General features: G+C 34.9%; 8 protein-coding genes across 8 annotated transcripts; 3 read left to right on the top strand and 5 right to left on the bottom strand. All coding sequences in view use genetic code 12, as the record gives it.

Moving 5' to 3' along the window:
- Positions 1 to 90: 90 nt before the first annotated feature.
- Positions 91 to 2,454, bottom strand: SNF5 (Snf5p; the record flags this gene model as incomplete). Its single annotated transcript, XM_002547975.1, has 1 exon — positions 91 to 2,454. One exon carries the CDS (start codon positions 2,452 to 2,454, stop codon positions 91 to 93), a length of 2,364 nt encoding a protein of 787 aa, XP_002548021.1.
- Positions 2,455 to 2,720: 266 nt separating this feature from the next.
- Positions 2,721 to 7,142, bottom strand: POL1 (DNA-directed DNA polymerase alpha catalytic subunit; the record flags this gene model as incomplete). The annotated part of the gene is made up of 1 exon (XM_002547974.1): positions 2,721 to 7,142. The coding sequence occupies one exon, from the start codon at positions 7,140 to 7,142 to the stop codon at positions 2,721 to 2,723; it is 4,422 nt and encodes a 1,473-aa protein (XP_002548020.1).
- Positions 7,143 to 7,516: 374 nt separating this feature from the next.
- CTRG_02316 (uncharacterized protein) lies at positions 7,517 to 8,428 on the bottom strand (the record flags this gene model as incomplete). The annotated part of the gene is made up of 1 exon (XM_002547973.1): positions 7,517 to 8,428. One exon carries the CDS (start codon positions 8,426 to 8,428, stop codon positions 7,517 to 7,519), a length of 912 nt encoding a protein of 303 aa, XP_002548019.1.
- Positions 8,429 to 8,954: 526 nt separating this feature from the next.
- VAM3 (SNAP receptor) lies at positions 8,955 to 9,812 on the top strand (the record flags this gene model as incomplete). Its single annotated transcript, XM_002547972.1, has 1 exon — positions 8,955 to 9,812. One exon carries the CDS (start codon positions 8,955 to 8,957, stop codon positions 9,810 to 9,812), a length of 858 nt encoding a protein of 285 aa, XP_002548018.1.
- A 1,888-nt stretch (positions 9,813 to 11,700) lies between these two features.
- ATF1 (Atf1p) lies at positions 11,701 to 13,176 on the top strand (the record flags this gene model as incomplete). The annotated part of the gene is made up of 1 exon (XM_002547971.1): positions 11,701 to 13,176. The coding sequence occupies one exon, from the start codon at positions 11,701 to 11,703 to the stop codon at positions 13,174 to 13,176; it is 1,476 nt and encodes a 491-aa protein (XP_002548017.1).
- A 208-nt stretch (positions 13,177 to 13,384) lies between these two features.
- Positions 13,385 to 15,694, top strand: CTRG_02313 (uncharacterized protein; the record flags this gene model as incomplete). Its single annotated transcript, XM_002547970.1, has 1 exon — positions 13,385 to 15,694. The coding sequence occupies one exon, from the start codon at positions 13,385 to 13,387 to the stop codon at positions 15,692 to 15,694; it is 2,310 nt and encodes a 769-aa protein (XP_002548016.1).
- A 44-nt stretch (positions 15,695 to 15,738) lies between these two features.
- Positions 15,739 to 19,113, bottom strand: CTRG_02312 (uncharacterized protein; the record flags this gene model as incomplete). The annotated part of the gene is made up of 1 exon (XM_002547969.1): positions 15,739 to 19,113. One exon carries the CDS (start codon positions 19,111 to 19,113, stop codon positions 15,739 to 15,741), a length of 3,375 nt encoding a protein of 1,124 aa, XP_002548015.1.
- Positions 19,114 to 19,405: 292 nt separating this feature from the next.
- On the bottom strand, positions 19,406 to 19,786 carry CTRG_02311 (RNA binding protein; the record flags this gene model as incomplete). The annotated part of the gene is made up of 1 exon (XM_002547968.1): positions 19,406 to 19,786. One exon carries the CDS (start codon positions 19,784 to 19,786, stop codon positions 19,406 to 19,408), a length of 381 nt encoding a protein of 126 aa, XP_002548014.1.
- Positions 19,787 to 20,006: the final 220 nt, after the last annotated feature.

Below are 20,006 nucleotides of genomic sequence, written 5' to 3'. Positions count from 1 at the left end.
GTTTTTTTTTTTTGTTTTTTCTGTTTTAGTATCGTTTTGCATATTTTTTTTTTTAGTTATCTCTGGTAAAGCTCCTTTAAACTCCGGGAATTAAGGTAATTTAATAGTTACGATAAATGTACCATCTATTGGATCGTGGTCATAATCAACAAGTCCATTATCAACAGGAACAGGTGTTGGTGGTCTATAATTTGGATTTCTGACTTGTGTTCGATTAATTATTACCTCATTGTATTCATAAACATCAGCAGTACCTAAATCAGCTGAACCTGGAAGAATTGAAGAAGGTGCTGGTGTTCTAAAAGTTTTCGGTATATCTGACAAATCAGGAATATTGTTTCCCCTGCTTGCATGGGCAGCAATTCTTCTAGAAGTAAAACCTCTCCCTCCTCCTTGTGGAGCATCTTCATTATAATTATGTCTTCTTTTTCTTCTACTTTCTCTCTCCATCTCCTTGTCCAATCTTTCAACTTCCAATTGAGACAACTTGTTCAACGATGGTGAAAAATCTGGTACATTTGTTGGGTTTCTTAATATGGAGAAAAAATCATCGACAATTTCATAGTCGGATGAAACTAATCTCAATGATGGCAACAAGTGATTTCTAATTTCATCTTCATTAACCGGTGCACCACTATAACTGTAACCAACAGTATTCAAAGCTTTAATATACATTTGTGACTGTTCTCTGATTGTGTGTGCAATAGCTGTACAAAATTCACCAGGCAAACACAATTCCTCACACATTGTGAAAGCAAATTCTTCCGGATCACTCTCTAGACTGTTTAGGATATCCCATTCAAACTGATCTGTCAATTGTGTGTTGTTTATGGTAATGTCGACTTTGATTGGGATTCTCAATTCTCCCATGGTTTTATTTGGCTTTTTCAGGTAATCAGATATTTGCTCCTTAATACTAGCCAAAATTGTTTCATAATGTTCCTTCGGGATGAACTTATAATCGTCAATTAATTGTCTAGTAAAATCTTCTATCTTGATGATTTCCTCATTCAAATCCCAAAGAAAAGTATCTCTCAACTTAAACTGGTCTCTTTCTTGATCAAACTCAAGACGTATCGGAACATAGTGCTTTGACATCTTGAGATTTTTCAACACACGTTCATTAATCATTCTATCAGTTATATCTCTTCCTGGAACCATCAATTTAGTACTAGAATTAGTAATACCATTACCATATCCCTGATAACCTTCACCCCAAATACTATTATTAAACTGATTTTTATTTGACAATGTAATGGAATTCATTCTCAATTGCTTTATTTGGTTATATGATTGTATATCTTTTGCTAAACCTTCCATAGTAGATTTATTGTCAATTAACTGTCTAGATAATTTGCCCATAAATTCAGTATCTTTCCGAATCATCTCTTCATAAACTTTCAAATCTAGAGGGATCTCTTTTCCTTCTTCTTTCAATTTATCAGACCATTCATGGAAACTCAATAACGGCTTTGAAGGAAGTTTACTCAAGATTTCAGGAGTAACACCAGGTGGTAAATTTGACTGAGGCATGGCTCCTGGGGCACTCGGAACAGGTCCGGGTCCAGCTCCTGGTATGATACCAGGTCCCATAGATGAAGATGGTGGTACTGCGGATGGCGGCACTCCTGGAATACTATTCGGTCCACTTGGCTGAATAGCTCCACCAACAACTGGGGAAGGTGCTCCTGGGCCTTCCACTAAAGGTGTTGCTCCTGGAACACCAGTTAAAGGTGGACCCATGGCTCCAGGTGCTCCTGTGATTGATGGAACTCTTCCTTGAGGTGGTGGAGGTTTATTCATTCCCGTAGGAATTTGTTGATGTGATTGTTGTTGTACAAGATGAGGAGGAGGAGCTGCATGTTGTTGTTGTTGTGATTGCTGTTGTGCATTCATCATATCTGGTGACATTTGGTTAGGCATTTGTTGTCTGTATGGCATTGAAGAGGCTCCAGGCATTCCATTATTTATAGATTGGGGACCATGAGATCCTTGTTGAGCTTGTTGTTGTTGTTGAGCCATACGCTGTTGGTTAAGCATCATTTGCTGTTGTTTTAAAAACTGCTCACGAGCCATTTGCATTGTTTGAGGTGGTGGTTGTTGTTGTTGTTGTTGGAGTGGAACCTGTTGCTGTTGAGGCTGTTGTTGTGGTGGTAGTGGTGGAGGAGTCAGCGACATTCCACCAATTATACCGCCTGTTGAATGTTGTTGTGATGGTTGCGGTTGTTGTTGCTGACGTTGCTGCTGTTGTATTAACTGCTGTTTTTGCATATACTGTCTCATCATTTCTTGAAAATGGGGATTAGATTTGAATAATTCAAATTGTTGTGGTGTTAATGATTGTAACATCTGTGGTGTCAATGCTGGCAAATTACCACCTCTCTGTTGAGGTTGTTGGTTCGGATTCATACCCGATAGTGATGACATGTCGGGAGACTGTTGATTAAAATTCATTTGCTAACACGAAAACAAAAAAAAATGATAGAGATAAACAAATAGTTATAATTACCAAGCTTAATTAACCAAATGGAAAAATAAAAGAAAAATTGTTTTGAACGAGTGTAAACAAAAATTCTGAGCAAAAAAAAAAAAAAAAAAAAAAAAAAAAAGTATTTGAACACGACACGACCTTCTGGGTAGTGTTTAAGCATACTAGCAAAGGGTGTACATTTTTGCAACTTGATAATACAATACATTAAAAACAAAAAAAACTAACTGATCTATAAATTCATGAAATCAAAAATTGAACCCATATTAACATAACGACGACCACATTCTCCCAAGTACTTTTGAACTACTTCCTGACAATTAGCAAATAATTCTCGATTCTGTTCAGCTAAAGCATCCACCTGTCCAGATGGTAATTTAGGAATAGCTTTTTCACCATCTTTTTCTTCTAAAACATCTCTAATTGGTCTCAAGTTACCTTGTTTTGTTTTGTCAACATCAAATATGGAATTGAAATACAATAACTGGTTGTAAAGTTGTTTGTCACTGTATCTATAACGCATCATACCTTTACAATCCATAGCCTTACCAGATGCTCCAATACATCTTTTACCATAAACGGATATTTGCCTTGTGGTGATTCCACATGCCGGATCATCACATACTAACCAACCAGCATAGTACAAAGCAATATGTTTTCTTATCATCGATTCCAATTGAGATGTCAATTTGATCTCAGGGAATGTGTATTCACATTTTTGACAACAAACACCATTGAATGTGACTTTGTAATCTGGCGATGCCAATATTCCCCCAAATCTGAATGAATGACCACATTTACAATTCAAAACCAAATAACTTGAAGTTCTGAACCTTTCTGAGTCTGGTATACTCGATTCCATTGGTAATATTTCTCCATTGGCACCTTCGCTATTTTTAACTCTTAAAATATAACGCTTAGTGTCAATTCCCAAAGAACTGGCAACTCTTACCATATCAATACCTTCAATTCTTTCCAACAATCTTTCGACCGGTGCAAATATTTGTTTTTCCAAATAGTAAGTTGGATCTGGTTTCAAGTTTGGGTTCTTCTTAGATAATAGTTCTTGTATACTTCGTGCTCGTTCAGCAGGAGTAGATTTATCTTCTTCATTCTGTGGTGCTGTGATAGCATACGTTATCACACTTCCGGCTTTAATAACCTTACCTTGCTCCCTTAATTTCAAAGCAACTTGGACTTGTGGCATACTCTTACCATTTGGATAACTTTTAGGATCTTTTGAAAGTTTGGTATTGATTTTGTATCTATCGACTGGTATCTCGTTGTTTTGTATTTTATTCTTCATTTCTTCCAAGTAATTATAGACATCAATTAAAGCTGCTTCTGGATCCAGATCCGATAATATTTTCATTAACACATAGGTAGAAATATCCTTCGAAAGCTGACAATATTCACGTCTTCTCATATCCAAACCTTTTACCTCCAAAGTGGTTGATTCTTCACCCGTAGCTCTGTCAATTGAAGCGTTCATAGCTGCATACTTCTTCTTGGCATGCAACAATAATCTCTTAAACACATTATCAATATCTATTTCCAATAATCTATAGCGTTCATTGACTTGTACTTTGAATTCTTCCCCAATCTTGATAGCTTCTTTAAAACTATTGGCACCCGTGTCGATCATAACCGAATCAGTATCCCCATATACGACTCTCAAACTTGAAGATTCTGCCAATTGTCTAGTGTCCATTAAGATTTCACGACCTTTATTGGTGACCAACATGGCTAAAGGTTTGGCATAAAATCTAGAATTCACATAACCCAAACAACCATACATAGAGTTAGCTGTCAATTTCAATGCTTGTTGTTTAATATCATACTGAGCCTTTTGGAAAGGTGTATTTTTAGGATCTTTCAACAACTTTTTGACTTCACGACGACGAGAAACCAATGTATTCAACAATCTCGGTAAAACACCAGGCGCTGATTCCTTTTCTGGAAGAATTGGCATATCTTTGTTTTCATCGTGAGTCATATTAAACCTGTCTCTGTCAACTGTGGTAAAACAAATGTTGAATTCTTGAATGATACTTGGATACAAAGAATTAAAATCCATGACCAAAACATAATTCTTGTGCAAACCTTTTTCTGGCTCAAAAACTAAACCACCTTGATACTTTGGTTTTTTGTTTGATGTAGCTGTAGTTGCATCTTCCTCGGCATTCTCCAATCTAGCTTCTTGTTGATACGACGTATTCTTGTGGGTTTTATCTTCTTTATCAGGAACGATATAGTTGTTTCTCTTGAACTCGTGAAGTAAAATATATTCATTTCTACCAGCTCTTGTACCACTCAAAGTATGTGACCAAGCATTACCGGCAATATTAGTCAATTGTTTAGAAAGGGAAAGAATCTGGATGCCAAAGGCAATTTCAGCAGTTTGCCTAACGTTGAATTCGTTTTCCTTCAATGCCATAAGGAAGAAAAATGCATCTTCTGCATACTTGATGTTTTGATAATTGATTTCAACAGGACCGTGCTTCTTATGGCACACCACATCGTACATTTCATGCAAATCCCAAGATTGACACTTCATAGTCAACGATTGCCCCATCTCATTAGCAATATCACACAATAATCTCCCTTGGAAAACGTCTCGAACAAGAAGACTGTTATTATAACTAGAATTGTGTTTGTTGATCATGTATGGCCATTGTTTTCTACTTCGACGACCAAGAGCAGACCAAGTCATAACTTTATTTTCATTCATACGATGTACAAGGACATCCAAGGAAATGTTCTCTAATCTATGGCCAATGTAAACATCTGGATCTAGCGATTTGATTTTAGCAGCAAGAGCATTGAGAAGGACTTTTTCATTTGGACAAGTTCTCAATTGGAATCCCTCCTTATCTGCTAGCTGCTGCAATCCCGGTGGAAATGAAACAACACCTACGGGTCTTGCCAATGTTAAAATGTCATTTGGTTTTATAGATTCCAGAATTGGTGCATCCTGAGGAAGGTCAAAATAGGTTGCCAATGATACAGCCACCACTTCTTGTTTATTACTCTTGGTATTCATGACAGTCTGAACAGAAATAGCAGTCACAGTTAAGTTAGGAGGTGGTGGAGCATTCTTGTCTATTGGAACAATGTTACCCGGTGATCTAACAACTACTTCAGCTTGACAATGTGATGCGTTTTGCATGGCACGGAAATCACCATTCTTGATTTCTAACCAGCAAGGTCCCATGATGTTTCTTTGAGTTACAAATGCTTCAAACATGTTGGTATTGGTACCAAAAATATGTCTGAAGGTACGACCCTCTATATTAGATGGCATAATATTTTTGTTGGTTTCGGCAGAAAAAGGGAGCAAAACTTTTAAATACTCTGCCTCTTTGGGGATATCGGCCAATTCAAATGCATATTTCTTTCTTTCTGGTTTTGCTCTAATAGAATCCAATTTATAGTTAGACAATAATACTGGGTTGATCTCCTCTAACACATCTGCTGGAGTAACAGTTTCATTCTGGTCCTCCTCACCATCTACCAATGGATGGTCCCTTGGGAGGATATACAACTCACGACAAAGACCTTCAACTTTGACAACACCAGAAATCAAGCCACCTTCTTTTGTCATAATTTTTCCAAATAACAATAAGGAACAATCACTTTCAGAATAGTCAAGCCAAAACATTTTAAAAGAATCAGATGAATCTCTAATAATATCCTCGTCAACCTTTTCTGTATGATTGGCAAACTTTGCGTGAATTGGTTGTGCAGTGACAGCCGATGGTAGTTCACTAGCTTTGACAGATGATAACGTTTCCAAATTGGCTTTCTTTACAGCAGCAGCCCTAGGTCTTCGAGAAACAATCACATCTTCATCGGAATCATCATCTACCTCGTCGTCTGCTTCTTCTTCGGCCTTCACTTGAGGTTTTTCTTTGTGTGCTATTTCATCGACAGCATCCTTATTTGGAATTGGATCAATATTTTCCTTTTCAACTTCAGGTTCGGTATCTGGGGTGAATTCATTTTTGATTTTTACAGGTGATGAAGGTTGATTATCAGCCATGTCAAAGTCCACGGTATAGTCTGATGAGTCATTGAATGCTTCAACCTTGGTATTTCTTTTATCAAATTTTGATGCAGTAGAAGTGGAAAAGTTGAATGCACCCTTTGCCTTCTTTTTATTGTTTGATGATGTATTTCTATTGGAGGAATTAGCAAACGCCTTTGGGATGTTTCGTTTTTTTGGTGTATCGTCATTAAAATCATCAAGGATATCATCAATATTTGTATCCAACTTCTTTCTAGCATTAGCAACACCACTAGCAGGTTTAAAGAAGTTTCTTATCTGTGAAGTTTTAGGAACTTTCACAGCTTTATCATCCTTTTTTCTTCTCTTTTTTTCATTGACTTCTTCATCGGAGTAGTAATTTGGTCTAGAAGCATCATCCCATTCATCAGCCCCTGTATCAACATATCCTTCTCCGTTGTCATCAACAATAAAATCATCATTCATCAATTGGTTTCTTTTGTGTTCTCTGTAAGTCTCTTCATCGACCTCGTCATATATTTCTTTGTAATCATCATCATCTGATTCTATAACGTTGATATTCTTACCAGTTCGCCTGGCTTCTTTAAGTTGTTTTAATTTTTCACGTCTAGTGGATCTAGACAGCATGGTTTGTTCTTTGGTTATTAAAGATACTAAACTAGAATATAACTCGAAAGAAAATAAAAGTAATATGTTAAGGATTCACGGTGATTGGTAAAAAAAAAAAAGAAGAAGAAAACGAAAAATAGTAACGCCAAAACGCCAAACAGAATTGATGAAAAGAGTGAGAAAAAAAATGTAAAGCTACACAAAAGTGGAGACGTGTTTCATTATTATTTTCAGAGGTAAAAAATCGCGATCAAACGAGACGCGTTTATCATATTGATAATTCATTGATCAATTGGTGGTGTGAAAATCATTGAAACAAACATAATCAAATCATAATTTGTTATTCTTATTTAGCGTATATGAATATGTACTATAAATAGGTGTAAACAGTTTTAATAGAAGTATTGTATAATAGTTGTTGAAATTTCACCAACGTTAATTTTTTCAGTTATAATTGTGCCAAATTTCATTAAAATTTGTGGTCTTGCCAAAAGTTTCCTCAACACATTCCAGATTAAGTTAGATTTCTTCAAAGCATCATACATGAGAAGTAATGTTTGAGCTTTAACAGTTAACAATTTGTACATAATATGTGCTGCCGCTGGAGATAACAGCGGCGTAGTTAAAATATGTATGACAAGCGAAACACCCAAACCAGAATCATCCAATGATGTTAATAAGAGGTTTAAAACAGGGTCATCTCTTTTTGAAATGTTAATACTGTTATCATCGGAAACAGATTTTTGTATTTGGGTGTTGTCTCTTTTATTGAAAAAGTTGAACAATTTTATTCCACTCTCCTTGATCATATCTTTGGTGATACTTATCAACCCCGGTAACACAAGCGGATCTTGTAAACAAGCAACTAGAATATCTAACTGTAAATTAGATTTGTCCATTGCAATAAACAAGTTTGTTATATTCACTAATTGAGCTTCAATGGCCCAAATAGTTGTGTTCAACACAAGGTCGAGTAATGGCGGCTGCAACAACACATAATCAATCATTGAATAGCATGCTGATGAATCCTTAAGTAACACAAAGACAGAATCCAAGATTGGTAAGTCTGACCGCTTCTCTAAATTAGTCAAATCCCGTTTCTCATATTTGGAAATCAGTCCTGAATTTTCATATCCTGGAACAAAGTTTTTTGCATTATAATCATGTAACTCTTTTGCCAATGCCTTAAATTTTTTCAAGTTTGACCCCGAGATACCAGTATCGCTTGTCTTATCTTTCTGGACTGGAGTTGCTAATCCGCAACAAACAAGTGCCAAAATTCCGAAAAAGATTGTAAATTTCATTATAATTGTCTAATGTTGTGGTCTCTTTATGGAAATTTCATAATAAGTTTTATCGACAGGTCAAAATAACAGGTCAATCTAGTACAGATTTATACTAGAATATCCTTGAATTAAAAGAATCTCCTTCCTCGATGGGTTATTGTTGCTTAGTTTAGAATACGAGTATTAAGATAAACTTACAGAAAACTTTTAAACTTTCATGTATCACCAAAGTCTAGCTATGCAATCCACAGCTATTCCAAATCGATAGGAGAAGAGCTTTTTTGAATCAATTCATTTTTCACTGTACAAATAAAATAAGATTGCAAAAACTGAAAAAACTCACCACAAAACCGAGCAAGGGAAGGCGCATAGCATAAGCGCACGACTACGATGTCAAAACTTCTAACAACAGCAAAAAAAAAAATAATAAAAGACGAAGGTATTTGCGTATACGACAATTATTGGGAAGAAAATTACTATAGTTTCCTCTTAGAGAATTTTTCTTTTGTTGATTACGAATATTTTGGCTGATTAACCAACAATCATGTCATTTGCTAATATAGATTTAGAAGCCCAACGACAACCACTTTTGAAAGATGACTCAAATCCAAGTTATACATCGTCCAATGAATTAGATATTATCATTAGTAAAACATCACACCAATTGCAAGTGTTTGGTGGTTTAATATCCCAATTTGATAACCAACGTAAACAGGTTGGTACAAAGAGAGATACACTTGAGTTGAGAGATGGTGTGGATTTATTGATTGAAAAAATATCCAATATGGACAAAGCCATACTGTCATTGATTACCAACTTATCTGGTTTAATCCATCAACAAAGCAAATCTAAAACCAATACTGGAGTATCGAATCGACATATGGTTATTGAAGAAAGATTGTCTGCACAATACAAGGAATTGGACTCTGCTTTCAATCGATCAGTCAGAATTTATCAAGAAAAGAAAAGAAATACGCCTATTGTTGCAAGATCACTCGTACCCGAACAAGAACTGGAACCAGATAACCAGGGAGAACAGAGTCCCAAGAAAAATGACATCCAGCAACAGACTCAGATTGATCAAGACGTAATTGACCAAACAGAACTACAGTATCATCTATTATTAACCGAGGAACGTAATAGAGAAATTGAACAAGTCACAGAAGGAATCATGGAGGTGAACTCAATTTTTAAGGATTTGAGTCAACTAGTACATCAACAGGGGGAGCAGTTAAATACAATAGAGGATAATGTTTTACAGCTACATGGAAACACACAGCAAGCATCAAGTGAGTTAGTCAAAGCGAATGAATATCAAAAAAAGAAAGGCAAATGGACTTGCATTTTACTTGTTGCGCTTTGTATTTTTCTACTCATAGTAGTTCTTGCAGTCATCAGTTAATCAGATTCAAGATAAGTAGATGTATATTTGAATGATATAATATACTTATTATTATTATTATTATTATTATTATTATTAAAAATAATAATAAATGGGAAAGAAATATAAACACAACAAACAATCGAAACAAGAGCAATTTCATTCTAATTTCCAGGTGGCAAAAAAAATGAAAAGAAAAACACACCCAGTAAAGCAAATAGAAATATACTCTTTAATCTAAACTAACGGTATCAGGTTGGGTATTCTCCAATTCATCATCATCATCATCGTCTTCATCTTGATAATCGGTTTCTATTTCTGAAAAATCAGTGGTATCAGGAGTGCTTATATCTTCATAATCACTTTCGTCTCTCAAATTTGAACCAGTGGTTTTACCAGTACTAAACTCTTTATCCTGGTAAGTATCTGCAAAATGAGACTGATTGGCTATCTTTGCTTCCTCTAATTTTGTTCGACAGTATTCAGCACCTTTATTAAACAAGCTTTCTGCAGTTTCATAAAGAGCTTCCTTATTTTTTATCAATGCCACTGTTGCACCCACAACAGTTCCAACTCCAAGCGCAATTTTAACCGAAACAGGAACTAATATGCGTGTTAGCTATGGAGTAACAAGATAATACGCCTGAAATGAACAATACATACTCAAGGGTGTCATTTTAATGACTTTTGGTGGTTCAGGTTGACTAAATCCAAAGAAACCATGGATGCGCAGCCCAAAATTAGAGAACACAGTCATCAGAAAAACTTGATGTTTTGCTCCATAGTGAACAAAACTCACTCAAAACCAATTGATTATCCCTGTTATATATAAAAACTTTCAGCACCAATGTTTATATAGACACAACAACGAGGAAGTGTGGCTACCGACAAACAATTTACAAATGTAATGGTTAACCGTGTTGAACCAATATTTTATTCAATTATGATGATAAAACCCAGAGTTTAACCTAAAAGGTGACAATTACTCATTCTTATATCCCTAATAATAGCCATAAAATCTGAGAGTCAACTAAAGTTATAGAAGTCAAAGTTTAAAAATCTAACTCATGCCAGGAAATGAGTAATACCTTTTTGTATAGTTGAATGTAGCCACATTCAAACATAAAGCTACAAGTTCCAATCCACACATGTGAGCGATAGTCACATGGCAAAGCATAATTGCTGGAATTTCAGCTTTACTACATTAAAACTGGAAGTCTGTCATGGAACAAAAAAATAAAAGGTATGTATTTCATTACTCAAATCATATAAATATGTCAGTGAGAGCAACAGTTAGATCCCTCATCTTACAAGATGTCTTACACGGGAGAATTAGTTACGAAATACTGGGTTTCTTAAAATTAGACAGTTTCAACCGTCTATAGATTGTTTAAATCATTTTCCGATAAGGCTAGCTTTATCTCTACTAAGTTTCGAAATTAGTACCCTCCCTATTATGGCAATTAATTCCGAATTGAATTTTGTGGCTGAAGATAAATTCAGAGCCCATTGCTAATTTTTCTCTATTCAAACCCGCACTTAATGATTCATGTCTCATTTTATTAGTCACATCTGAAGAAACCAGTAAAGAGGTGTTATATACTCTTCTTTAAGGATTTTCATTAGTAATAAAGTAGCTGGAGATATACCACCGGAATTATGGTCACCCAAGTTAACGTAGAAAAATTAAAATAAAATAAAATATGCGATTTAACTCCATCGGGTTCATGCTGCCGGGCCGTTTCAAAAATTTGACTCATTTTGTGTTTAGCATGGCAGAGATCTTAGCCACTTTGAACTTGTGATTATAAATTGGAAGTAGAATCTTTCAAGTCTTAATAATCTATTGTTTTCATTTTTTTTTTTTCATTTTCTTGAACAAACCATTCAACTCAGTGATAGCACGAAAATGACTATTGAAGAATCAATAGCAATCTCAAGACCATTAAGTGTTTCCGAACATTTTTTCAGATCAAGAACTGCCGCTAAAAAGTATACTAATTTTCAAGTTACTGCAACCTACAACAACGATTTAACTGATGACTTACGTTTGTTCTTTAAAGCATTGAGAAAAGCTTTGTTAGAGTATCACATGCTTGCAACCAACATAAAACTAGATAGTTTAACCAACCAATATGCTTTCATTCCTGTTGAATCATTAAAATTGAAAGACTTGTTGTTTTTGGAACCCGCAAGCAAAGAATGGCTTACTAATGGCGTCGTTAATGAAACATTTCTTAAATATTGCGATAAGACTTCTTTTGAATTATACGGGGAAACTCCCTTGTTCAAGTTGATTTTAGTTGGCCAAAACAATTTATCAGCAATTTTTGAGCACACCATCGCCGATGGATTGGTTGCGAATTACTTTCATGAAATATTTTTGGAAAATTTGGCCTACTGTGATTCAAAGGATGAAAAGATATTTATAAGTGAGTTTGGACCTCTTCCTGAAACAGTTGAGATGGACAGTGAAATATTCAATGCTCAAAGGGACCGTTTATATATCAAGAATTCATTGCCACCACCGATTGATCCATTCCTTGAAGATATTGACTTGGACTGCTCATATGGTGATCCTAATTTTCACGAGAAAGTTGTTCCAAAGGAATATCCAAATAAATGGCCAGGTAGATTTGATACGATCGATACTCATGAAATAGGCTTCAAATTGATAAACTTCACTCCAGAAGAAACCAAAGCAATTTTAAAGAAATGTAAAGAACATCTGGTGGGGTTGACATCATATATTGAAGTTATACACACATTAACATTGAATCCAATTTTTGGAGATAAACATCACACAACCCATAGAGCAGCAATGACATTAAGAAGACATTTTTCACCAGAAATAGCTGAACCTTGTTATAAGAAAATCTTGTCTAAACCAAATTACAAGATTTTAGGGTCTCCAGCTCATATGGGGTACGTCCAAAACCTTCCACCCGTGAAGGAGTTTTCCTGGGACTTGGTGGAAAAAATTAATGCCGACATACTTGCTGATATTAAAAATAAAAGGTCATTACATCCTATTAAGAAATGGAAAGATACAGCTGACATGTCACACCCAACAAATAATGCATTTTTTGAAAGTCAATTTGGAAAACCAAAGGCCGATTCTGTAAAGATATCCAATTTGGGGTTTGTTAATGTACCGGAATATAAAGTCAGCGATAACAAAAGTTGGATCATTTCAAACATGGTGTTTTCACAAGATTTGGCTCCGTATGCTGCAGAGTTTGTCTTGAACGTCATCAGCACACCACTTGGTGGAATGAATTTTGTGTGGAGTTTCTATGACTATTCATTTGAGGATTGTGAGTGGGATAACTTTGATATATTTGTCGACCAATTGCATGATAATATGCTTAAATATTCAAAATAGATTGTATATAGAATAAGATTAATTAACTATTATTGTTGTTCTTGTATAGTTGAAAAAGTGTAGCCAACGAGAGATATGAAATCGGTTTTTTTATCAGATTCTTCTATTTTGCACAGAGTTTTCAGTTTTTTTTTTTTTTGGAAGTTCTCGATTTTCAGTTAACATTAACAGCGATAATACTTGAGAACACCAACTACAACAACCAAACATGTCCTCATATTCTCCCATAGATCAATTGGAATATGATGATAGGGAGAGCAATCCTACACTTTTAAATGAATCAGTTAGGAGCAAATCGACAGGATCATGGATAAACCAGGAAAATATTCGAGAGGTTCAACGATTCAACGAATTTAGAACTATAGATTGGGTAGAAGATGAATTAGATGCCCAGAGACAAAGATTACTTAAAGTTAAACAAATTACATCCAGAGGAAATAATATGATGGATAAAATATTCTCACAAACTCAGAACTGGGTAGTGCTAGGGATCATGGGTTGTGTGATTGGATTAATTGCTGGGTCATTAAATATCATCACTTCGTTCTTGTCAAATATCCGAACTGGCCATTGCAAGAAACATTTCTACTTAAGTGAAGCCTTTTGCTGTTGGGGTGAAAAAAGTAACCACTGCCCAAATTGGGTGGAATGGACCCCGCTTGTATTTTTCAATTATATTGTTTATGTTCTAATTTCATTGTTATTTGCTTTTCTGGCAGCAAAATTAGTCAAATATTATGCCCCTTCAGCAGCTGGATCGGGAATATCTGAGATTAAATGTATTATTTCCGGGTTTGTTATGGACGGGTTTTTGGGATGGCCGACATTGTTCATTAAAAGTTTGGGATTACCACTAGCAATCGCTGCGGGATTGAGTGTTGGGAAAGAAGGACCCAGTGTTCATTATGCAGTGTGTGTTGGAAATTCCATTGCAAAATTAATTACCAAGTATAAAAAAAGTGCACTGAGAGGAAGAGAATTCCTAACAGCAACATCTGCTGCAGGTGTGGCAGTTGCATTTGGGTCACCAATGGGAGGAGTCTTATTTTCTATCGAGGAAATGTCTTCGGTATTTCAACTTAGTACCATTTGGAAATCTTATTTCTGTGCATTGATTGCAGTGACAACATTGGCTGCAATCAACCCATTTAGAACTGGTCAGTTGGTTCTTTTTGAAGTAACTTACGATACGAATTGGCATTATTTTGAAATTCCAATTTATATCCTTTTAGGTGTATTTGGCGGTGTTTATGGTATTATAGTGTCCAAACTTAATATTCGTGTTGTTGCATTCAGAAAGAGATATTTGTCTAATTTTGCCGTTAGAGAGGTGTTATTTTTAACATTGTTTACAGCAAGTTTTTCCTATTTCAACCAGTTTTTGCGTTTGGACATGACTGAAACAATGGAGATATTGTTTCATGAATGTGATAAGAACTTTAATCATGCAGTGTGTGATCCAAATAACAAGAAAGTGGGACTTATTGTTTCCTTATTGTTTGCGACGGTTGCCAGAATGCTTTTGACAATTATTACATATGGATGCAAAGTTCCTGCAGGTATCTTTGTTCCTTCTATGGCAGCAGGTGCAACTTTTGGAAGAGCTTTAGGAATAATGATTGATTTGTTCTATCAAAACCATAAGGGGTCGTTCTTGTTTCAAAATTGCCCGAAAGAAGGAAAGTGTATTATTCCGGGAACATATGCCTTTTTAGGTGCTGCTGCAGGGTTATGTGGTATTACTGATCTCACAGTTACTGTTGTCGTCATCATGTTTGAATTAACTGGAGCTATCCGTTATATTGTCCCTACAATGATTGTTGTTGCAATAACCAAGGCTATTAACGACAAATGGGGAAAAGGAGGAATCGCGGATCAGATGATCAACTTCAATGGTTTGCCATTGATTGAAACGAAGGAAGTGTTTTCATTTGGAACTACTGTTGAAAGTGCCATGTCCAATGTTATTGTTTCATTTTCTAGTGACGTCAGTGATGCTATCACATTAAAACAATTACGCACAACACTTAACAAAACAAGCGTTAGAGGGTTCCCTATCATTCGATCCGGGACAAACTCAAAAGTGCATGGCTACATTACTCGTTATGATGTTGAATACATTTTAAAGAGCCAAGAAAATGTTAATGATGATGTGCTATGCAATTTTAATGAAAGTGAGAGTGGTAGTGTTGACAAGGTCGATTTCAGTAGCTGCGTTAATAAATCACCATTAACCATCAGCATTGAAACGTCTTTGGAATATGTGTTAGATATATTTGCAAAATTAGGTGCCAGATACATTTTGGTTGAAAAGGACGGATTCTTAGTTGGAATTATAACCAGAAAAGATGTTTTGCGATACGAATATTCTGTTCAAGAACATAAACAGGATGCAGTAAAACAAGCACGACATGATGCGTTTGATGCTAAAGTGTGGGAGTTCATGAATTTAATATCAACTTCTATGCGCAAAAACGTGGGCAAAATCTTACATAATGACGCTAATAGATATTTGTAGATGTAATACAGCATAACTATATATATATAAATAGAACTATATCATCAGTTGTCCTTCCATTTACCATGTTCTTTGTAGTCGTTGTAAAGAGTCTTGTACAATGATCTACCACCGTAATCCAAGGAAGCGTTAACAATTCTCAATTCTGACTGTGATAATACGTCAAATACACTATACATTCCCAAAACGATAGCATCATTGACTGTACGACTGAAAGTGTATTTTAAACTAAAATGAATATAATTGCTTAATAAAACAGGTAAATGCTTTCTTAAAACTTTTTTAAAATAGTTTGACGAAGTAGTTAAATGTGTCATTTTGTCTCCGACTCTTTCGATTGGTTCACACAAGTTACTTAATAATCTGGCATATGCTGCAGCAGCATTTTCGTTAGCAGTCAATTTAGTGGATTTGTTAATATTAGCCAATGGTTCCAATAATGACGATATAAAATTCAAAATAAGATGATGTCTAGTAGCAATTTTGAAACGATGATACAATAAAATGTGTGAAACAACTTGTGATGCTAGTATGTAAATTTCTTCCTGGTCATTAAAGTCCATAAGTCTTTGTACAACAGAATTGATTATCACTAAAGTGGTTTCCAAAAGGTATTGATTGAACATCCAAGATTTGCTTGTCAATAAATCACGTAAATTCGACAATACTAACAATATGACATTTTCATTTTCAGACTTAATGGAATCAATGAAGAATGAAAAGCATTCTGTATTGTACCTGTTGCAATTAGCGACATCTTTAGTGGTCGAGTTTAAGAACCCACAAGCCATTTGCACAAAACTCTTTGTAAACTCAGAAGGAACATCTTTACTTGATTCAGTGAAATAGTCGTATGCTTTGGAGAATAGTTGAGTGTCCAGGGATACCTTTTGAAGGAACTCATTTAAGCAATCATATAATTGCAAGTCGCCTTGAGATTGTAATGCAATGAACAATCCCAAGATATAAATAACACCTTTATAATCGAGTGGCATTGTTTGACATACCAATTGGAATACAATTGTTTGAATATTGTTATCATTGAGTACCTCTTCATCAAGACTAGTCAAAAAGGCTTTAACGTCCTCATAATTCAAGGTGTCAGTTGAACAAACAACCAATGCTCTGATCAACCAGTTTGTAGCTGATATGTTATTATTATTATTACCAGATTTCAAACCGTCAATGCAATATTTCGTGAAATTCGTCTTTAACTCAGTAAATGCTGATGTAACTTCTTGTGGCAACGACTCTTCACTTGTATTTGAAAGAATTACTAATGCAAGTTCAGTTTCTGGTACTTCAGTTAAATTGTTCTTGCCCAAAGAGAGATAGTCATTCAAATATTTGAGTAAGTCAATGACATAATCTTCAATATCTTCTCTCTTGATTTGTTGCACATTGTTTCTCCAGACAATCTTAACAATCTCAGTAGTAATATTTTTAGTCTTGGTATTAGCCACTGCAACCAATTTCAATAAACTCTTTGAGTCGGTTTCTAATCGAGACAGGAGACTTGGTTGAAGAAGCATGTACTTGATAGTTTGAAGTATTCTTTCATCGGATTTGGCAGTGGCAAGTTCAAGTAAACTATTGATTATCTTTTTCTTTTGGGATTTGTTGAAACAAACTATTGGGATTTGTCTAAGCAATGGTACCCGCTCATTGATATCATCAATAATGAACTTGATTAACGCGGTAGTCAATTTAGTTTGTTCAAAGAAAACATCATTGAAATTTAATTGAGTATGAGCCAATGCTAAAAGTTTTGATAATGTTTCTCCGTCAAAGTAATGGTTGAAAATAACTAGCCATCTTTTGAATATTTTGGATAATGAACTAGTGTAATCCTTAATGGTAGCCATAAAGTATTCTTGATTTGACTTTGAATATTCTGTAACTATTTGCAATTCCAACAATCTGAAAACAGTAAAATGATAATATAAATCAATATCTGGAACAAGAATCTTTTCAGGAACTACAAATTCCTTACCGTAACAACAAAGCAAATGGTATCGAATAGTCCAAAAATTCTCCTTTGAGTTAAAGTATGTATTCTGGTCCAACAAAGTTGACTTGACAGCTTCGACTAACCTTGGAGGAGATGATGTGAGACCTTTGGTAATAGCAGTGAAGATAGCCCTGTGGCATCCCAATTCAAGGGTATAAGATGTTTCAATAACATTAATCAATTGTTTCCCGGAAAATGACTTGACTGTTTCTGCAACGGTATCTATGAAACTTTCACTTTCCCATAATTCATCTCTTTTAATTGCTTTTGGCCAGATTTTGGTAAAGAATTCTGTCAACTCACGGTTTTTTAAATAACCCTCCACAATAATTTTACCAACTGGTAATACCTTGTCATCTAAACCAAAATGAGTCTGGTATGTTTTGAACAAGAAACCTGATCTTTTGGATGCTAATTCACTATCAATTTCAAAAATATGCTTAACCATTTCCCAGTTTAACTCCTTGAAATTTTTATCTCCAATTTCTGCTTTGTAAATTGTTTCAATGAATTCATGTGATATAGTCTTGTTCGAACCAGCCAATATGGATAACAACTTTTCAGATAACTCCGGATATTTGGACGATATCAAAGAATATGATTCTTCACACACTTTCATATTTTTTGAAGCCAATTGATCCACTGCTTTTTGGTACAAGTAAATTAAGATTCTACTATCTACGTCTTGTTTCTTCAATGATCTTTCAAGGTTAGATTGGAAGTAGTGGATGGAGTCTTCATTAAAAATCCCGTGGACTAACAACTTTTCAACTATGTGAAACGATAACTGCTGATTTGATATTAACAAGAAGTTGGTTAACGAAAAGGCACACTCTTCAAAGAATTTAGTATACAATTTCTTTGATCCTTCAAGACTAATTTTCAGTGTAGCTCTTGTAAATATATCATATATTAATTCAATCCATGTCAAAACTTTCTGTTGATCTTCTGGTAAATCCTTATGTTCAACAAAGCTTTTCAATAATTGAATCACCAAGTTTTCGTCTGATTCAATGTATGATTCAGTGACTAAAATCTGAAGAAACTTAAACATGTGTGACAAAACATTATTGTCATTACTCTGATTGAGAAGGATAATAGCAGTTTCAAGAATCTTCAATTTTTGAATAGATCTCTGTCTTTCCAGTACATTTCCATTTAAATCATACCAAGTTTTAATCAATAATTCCCACACTTCAGAGTCAAACTTCCATTTACCAAATTTTCCCTTTGACTTGTCATTTAATCGATCACACAATAAGTTTAAAACAAATAGATTTTTTCCTGGTAAATATATATCCAATGTACCATCTAATAAGTTATTTGCCTTTTCAACAACATCAGAAATAGACGCATCCTTGGATCTCAAGAATTTCGTAACGCCTTCAGCTGTATCCAAAGTTGACATATATGATTATTGATTGTTGTTGTGCTTAAAGATCACCTTGGTTTGAAAGATGAACCAAACAAAAAAAGAAGCGTGAAAAAAAAAAATAAAAAAATTAAATCATAATGACGCTGGCGATGAGTAACGAACCCACAGTGATGAATGCTTCACGAAGTCTTCATAATGTAGAAATGCATAACTTCTTACATCAGAGCATTAATATTTTTGATTGAAATAAATTATACATTATTAGAATTTGGTACGACTGCTATATAATTATCTACATAATTTTCAATAGCAAAAGAAAACAAAATTAGATCAATAAAGTTTCAATCTTGTCTTTAATACCGTAGATTTGGTTCTTAATGGAAGAAGCATCGTTGGAAGTGACTGAAGCAGCAATAACTGGTCTAGAAACACCACAAGCTCTACCTAAAGCAGCCTTAGAAGGAACAAAGACGTATGGGACGTTTTTATCTTCACATAACAATGGCAAGTGCAACAAGATTTCAATTGGTTCGGTATCAGCAGCCATGATGATGAATTCAGAAATACCTCTGTTCAAGGTCTTAGTAGCTTCATTGGCACCTTTCTTCAATTGTCTCAAGTTTTGAGCTTGTTGAACAACATCCAAGATTTGTTGAGTCAAAGCAGAATCAGATAATGGGAAAGCTTTTGGGTTTGGGGCAGACATGTCTAGATTAAAATGAAATTTCTTATTATAAATTTGATAATTTAGGCTCCTTGCAATGATAACTTAAAGCTCGCCAGTAACAAGTAGTTTGTACTTAATAAGAAAAAGGAAAAAAAAAAAGAAAAGGAAAGCAGAAGAAGAAAAGAAGAGAAGGGGAAAAAAAATTCAGCTTTTCATGAACTCGACTGGTGCGATGAGACGCAAAATTTGCGATCTCAAA

This window comes from Candida tropicalis (genome assembly GCF_000006335.3).
Source record: "Candida tropicalis MYA-3404 genomic scaffold supercont3.3, whole genome shotgun sequence".
In the NCBI taxonomy this organism is placed as follows: Eukaryota; Fungi; Ascomycota; class Pichiomycetes; order Serinales; family Debaryomycetaceae; genus Candida; species Candida tropicalis.
The sequence above is the reverse complement of the archived record's forward strand: the minus strand, read 5'-3'. Positions and strand labels throughout refer to the sequence as shown.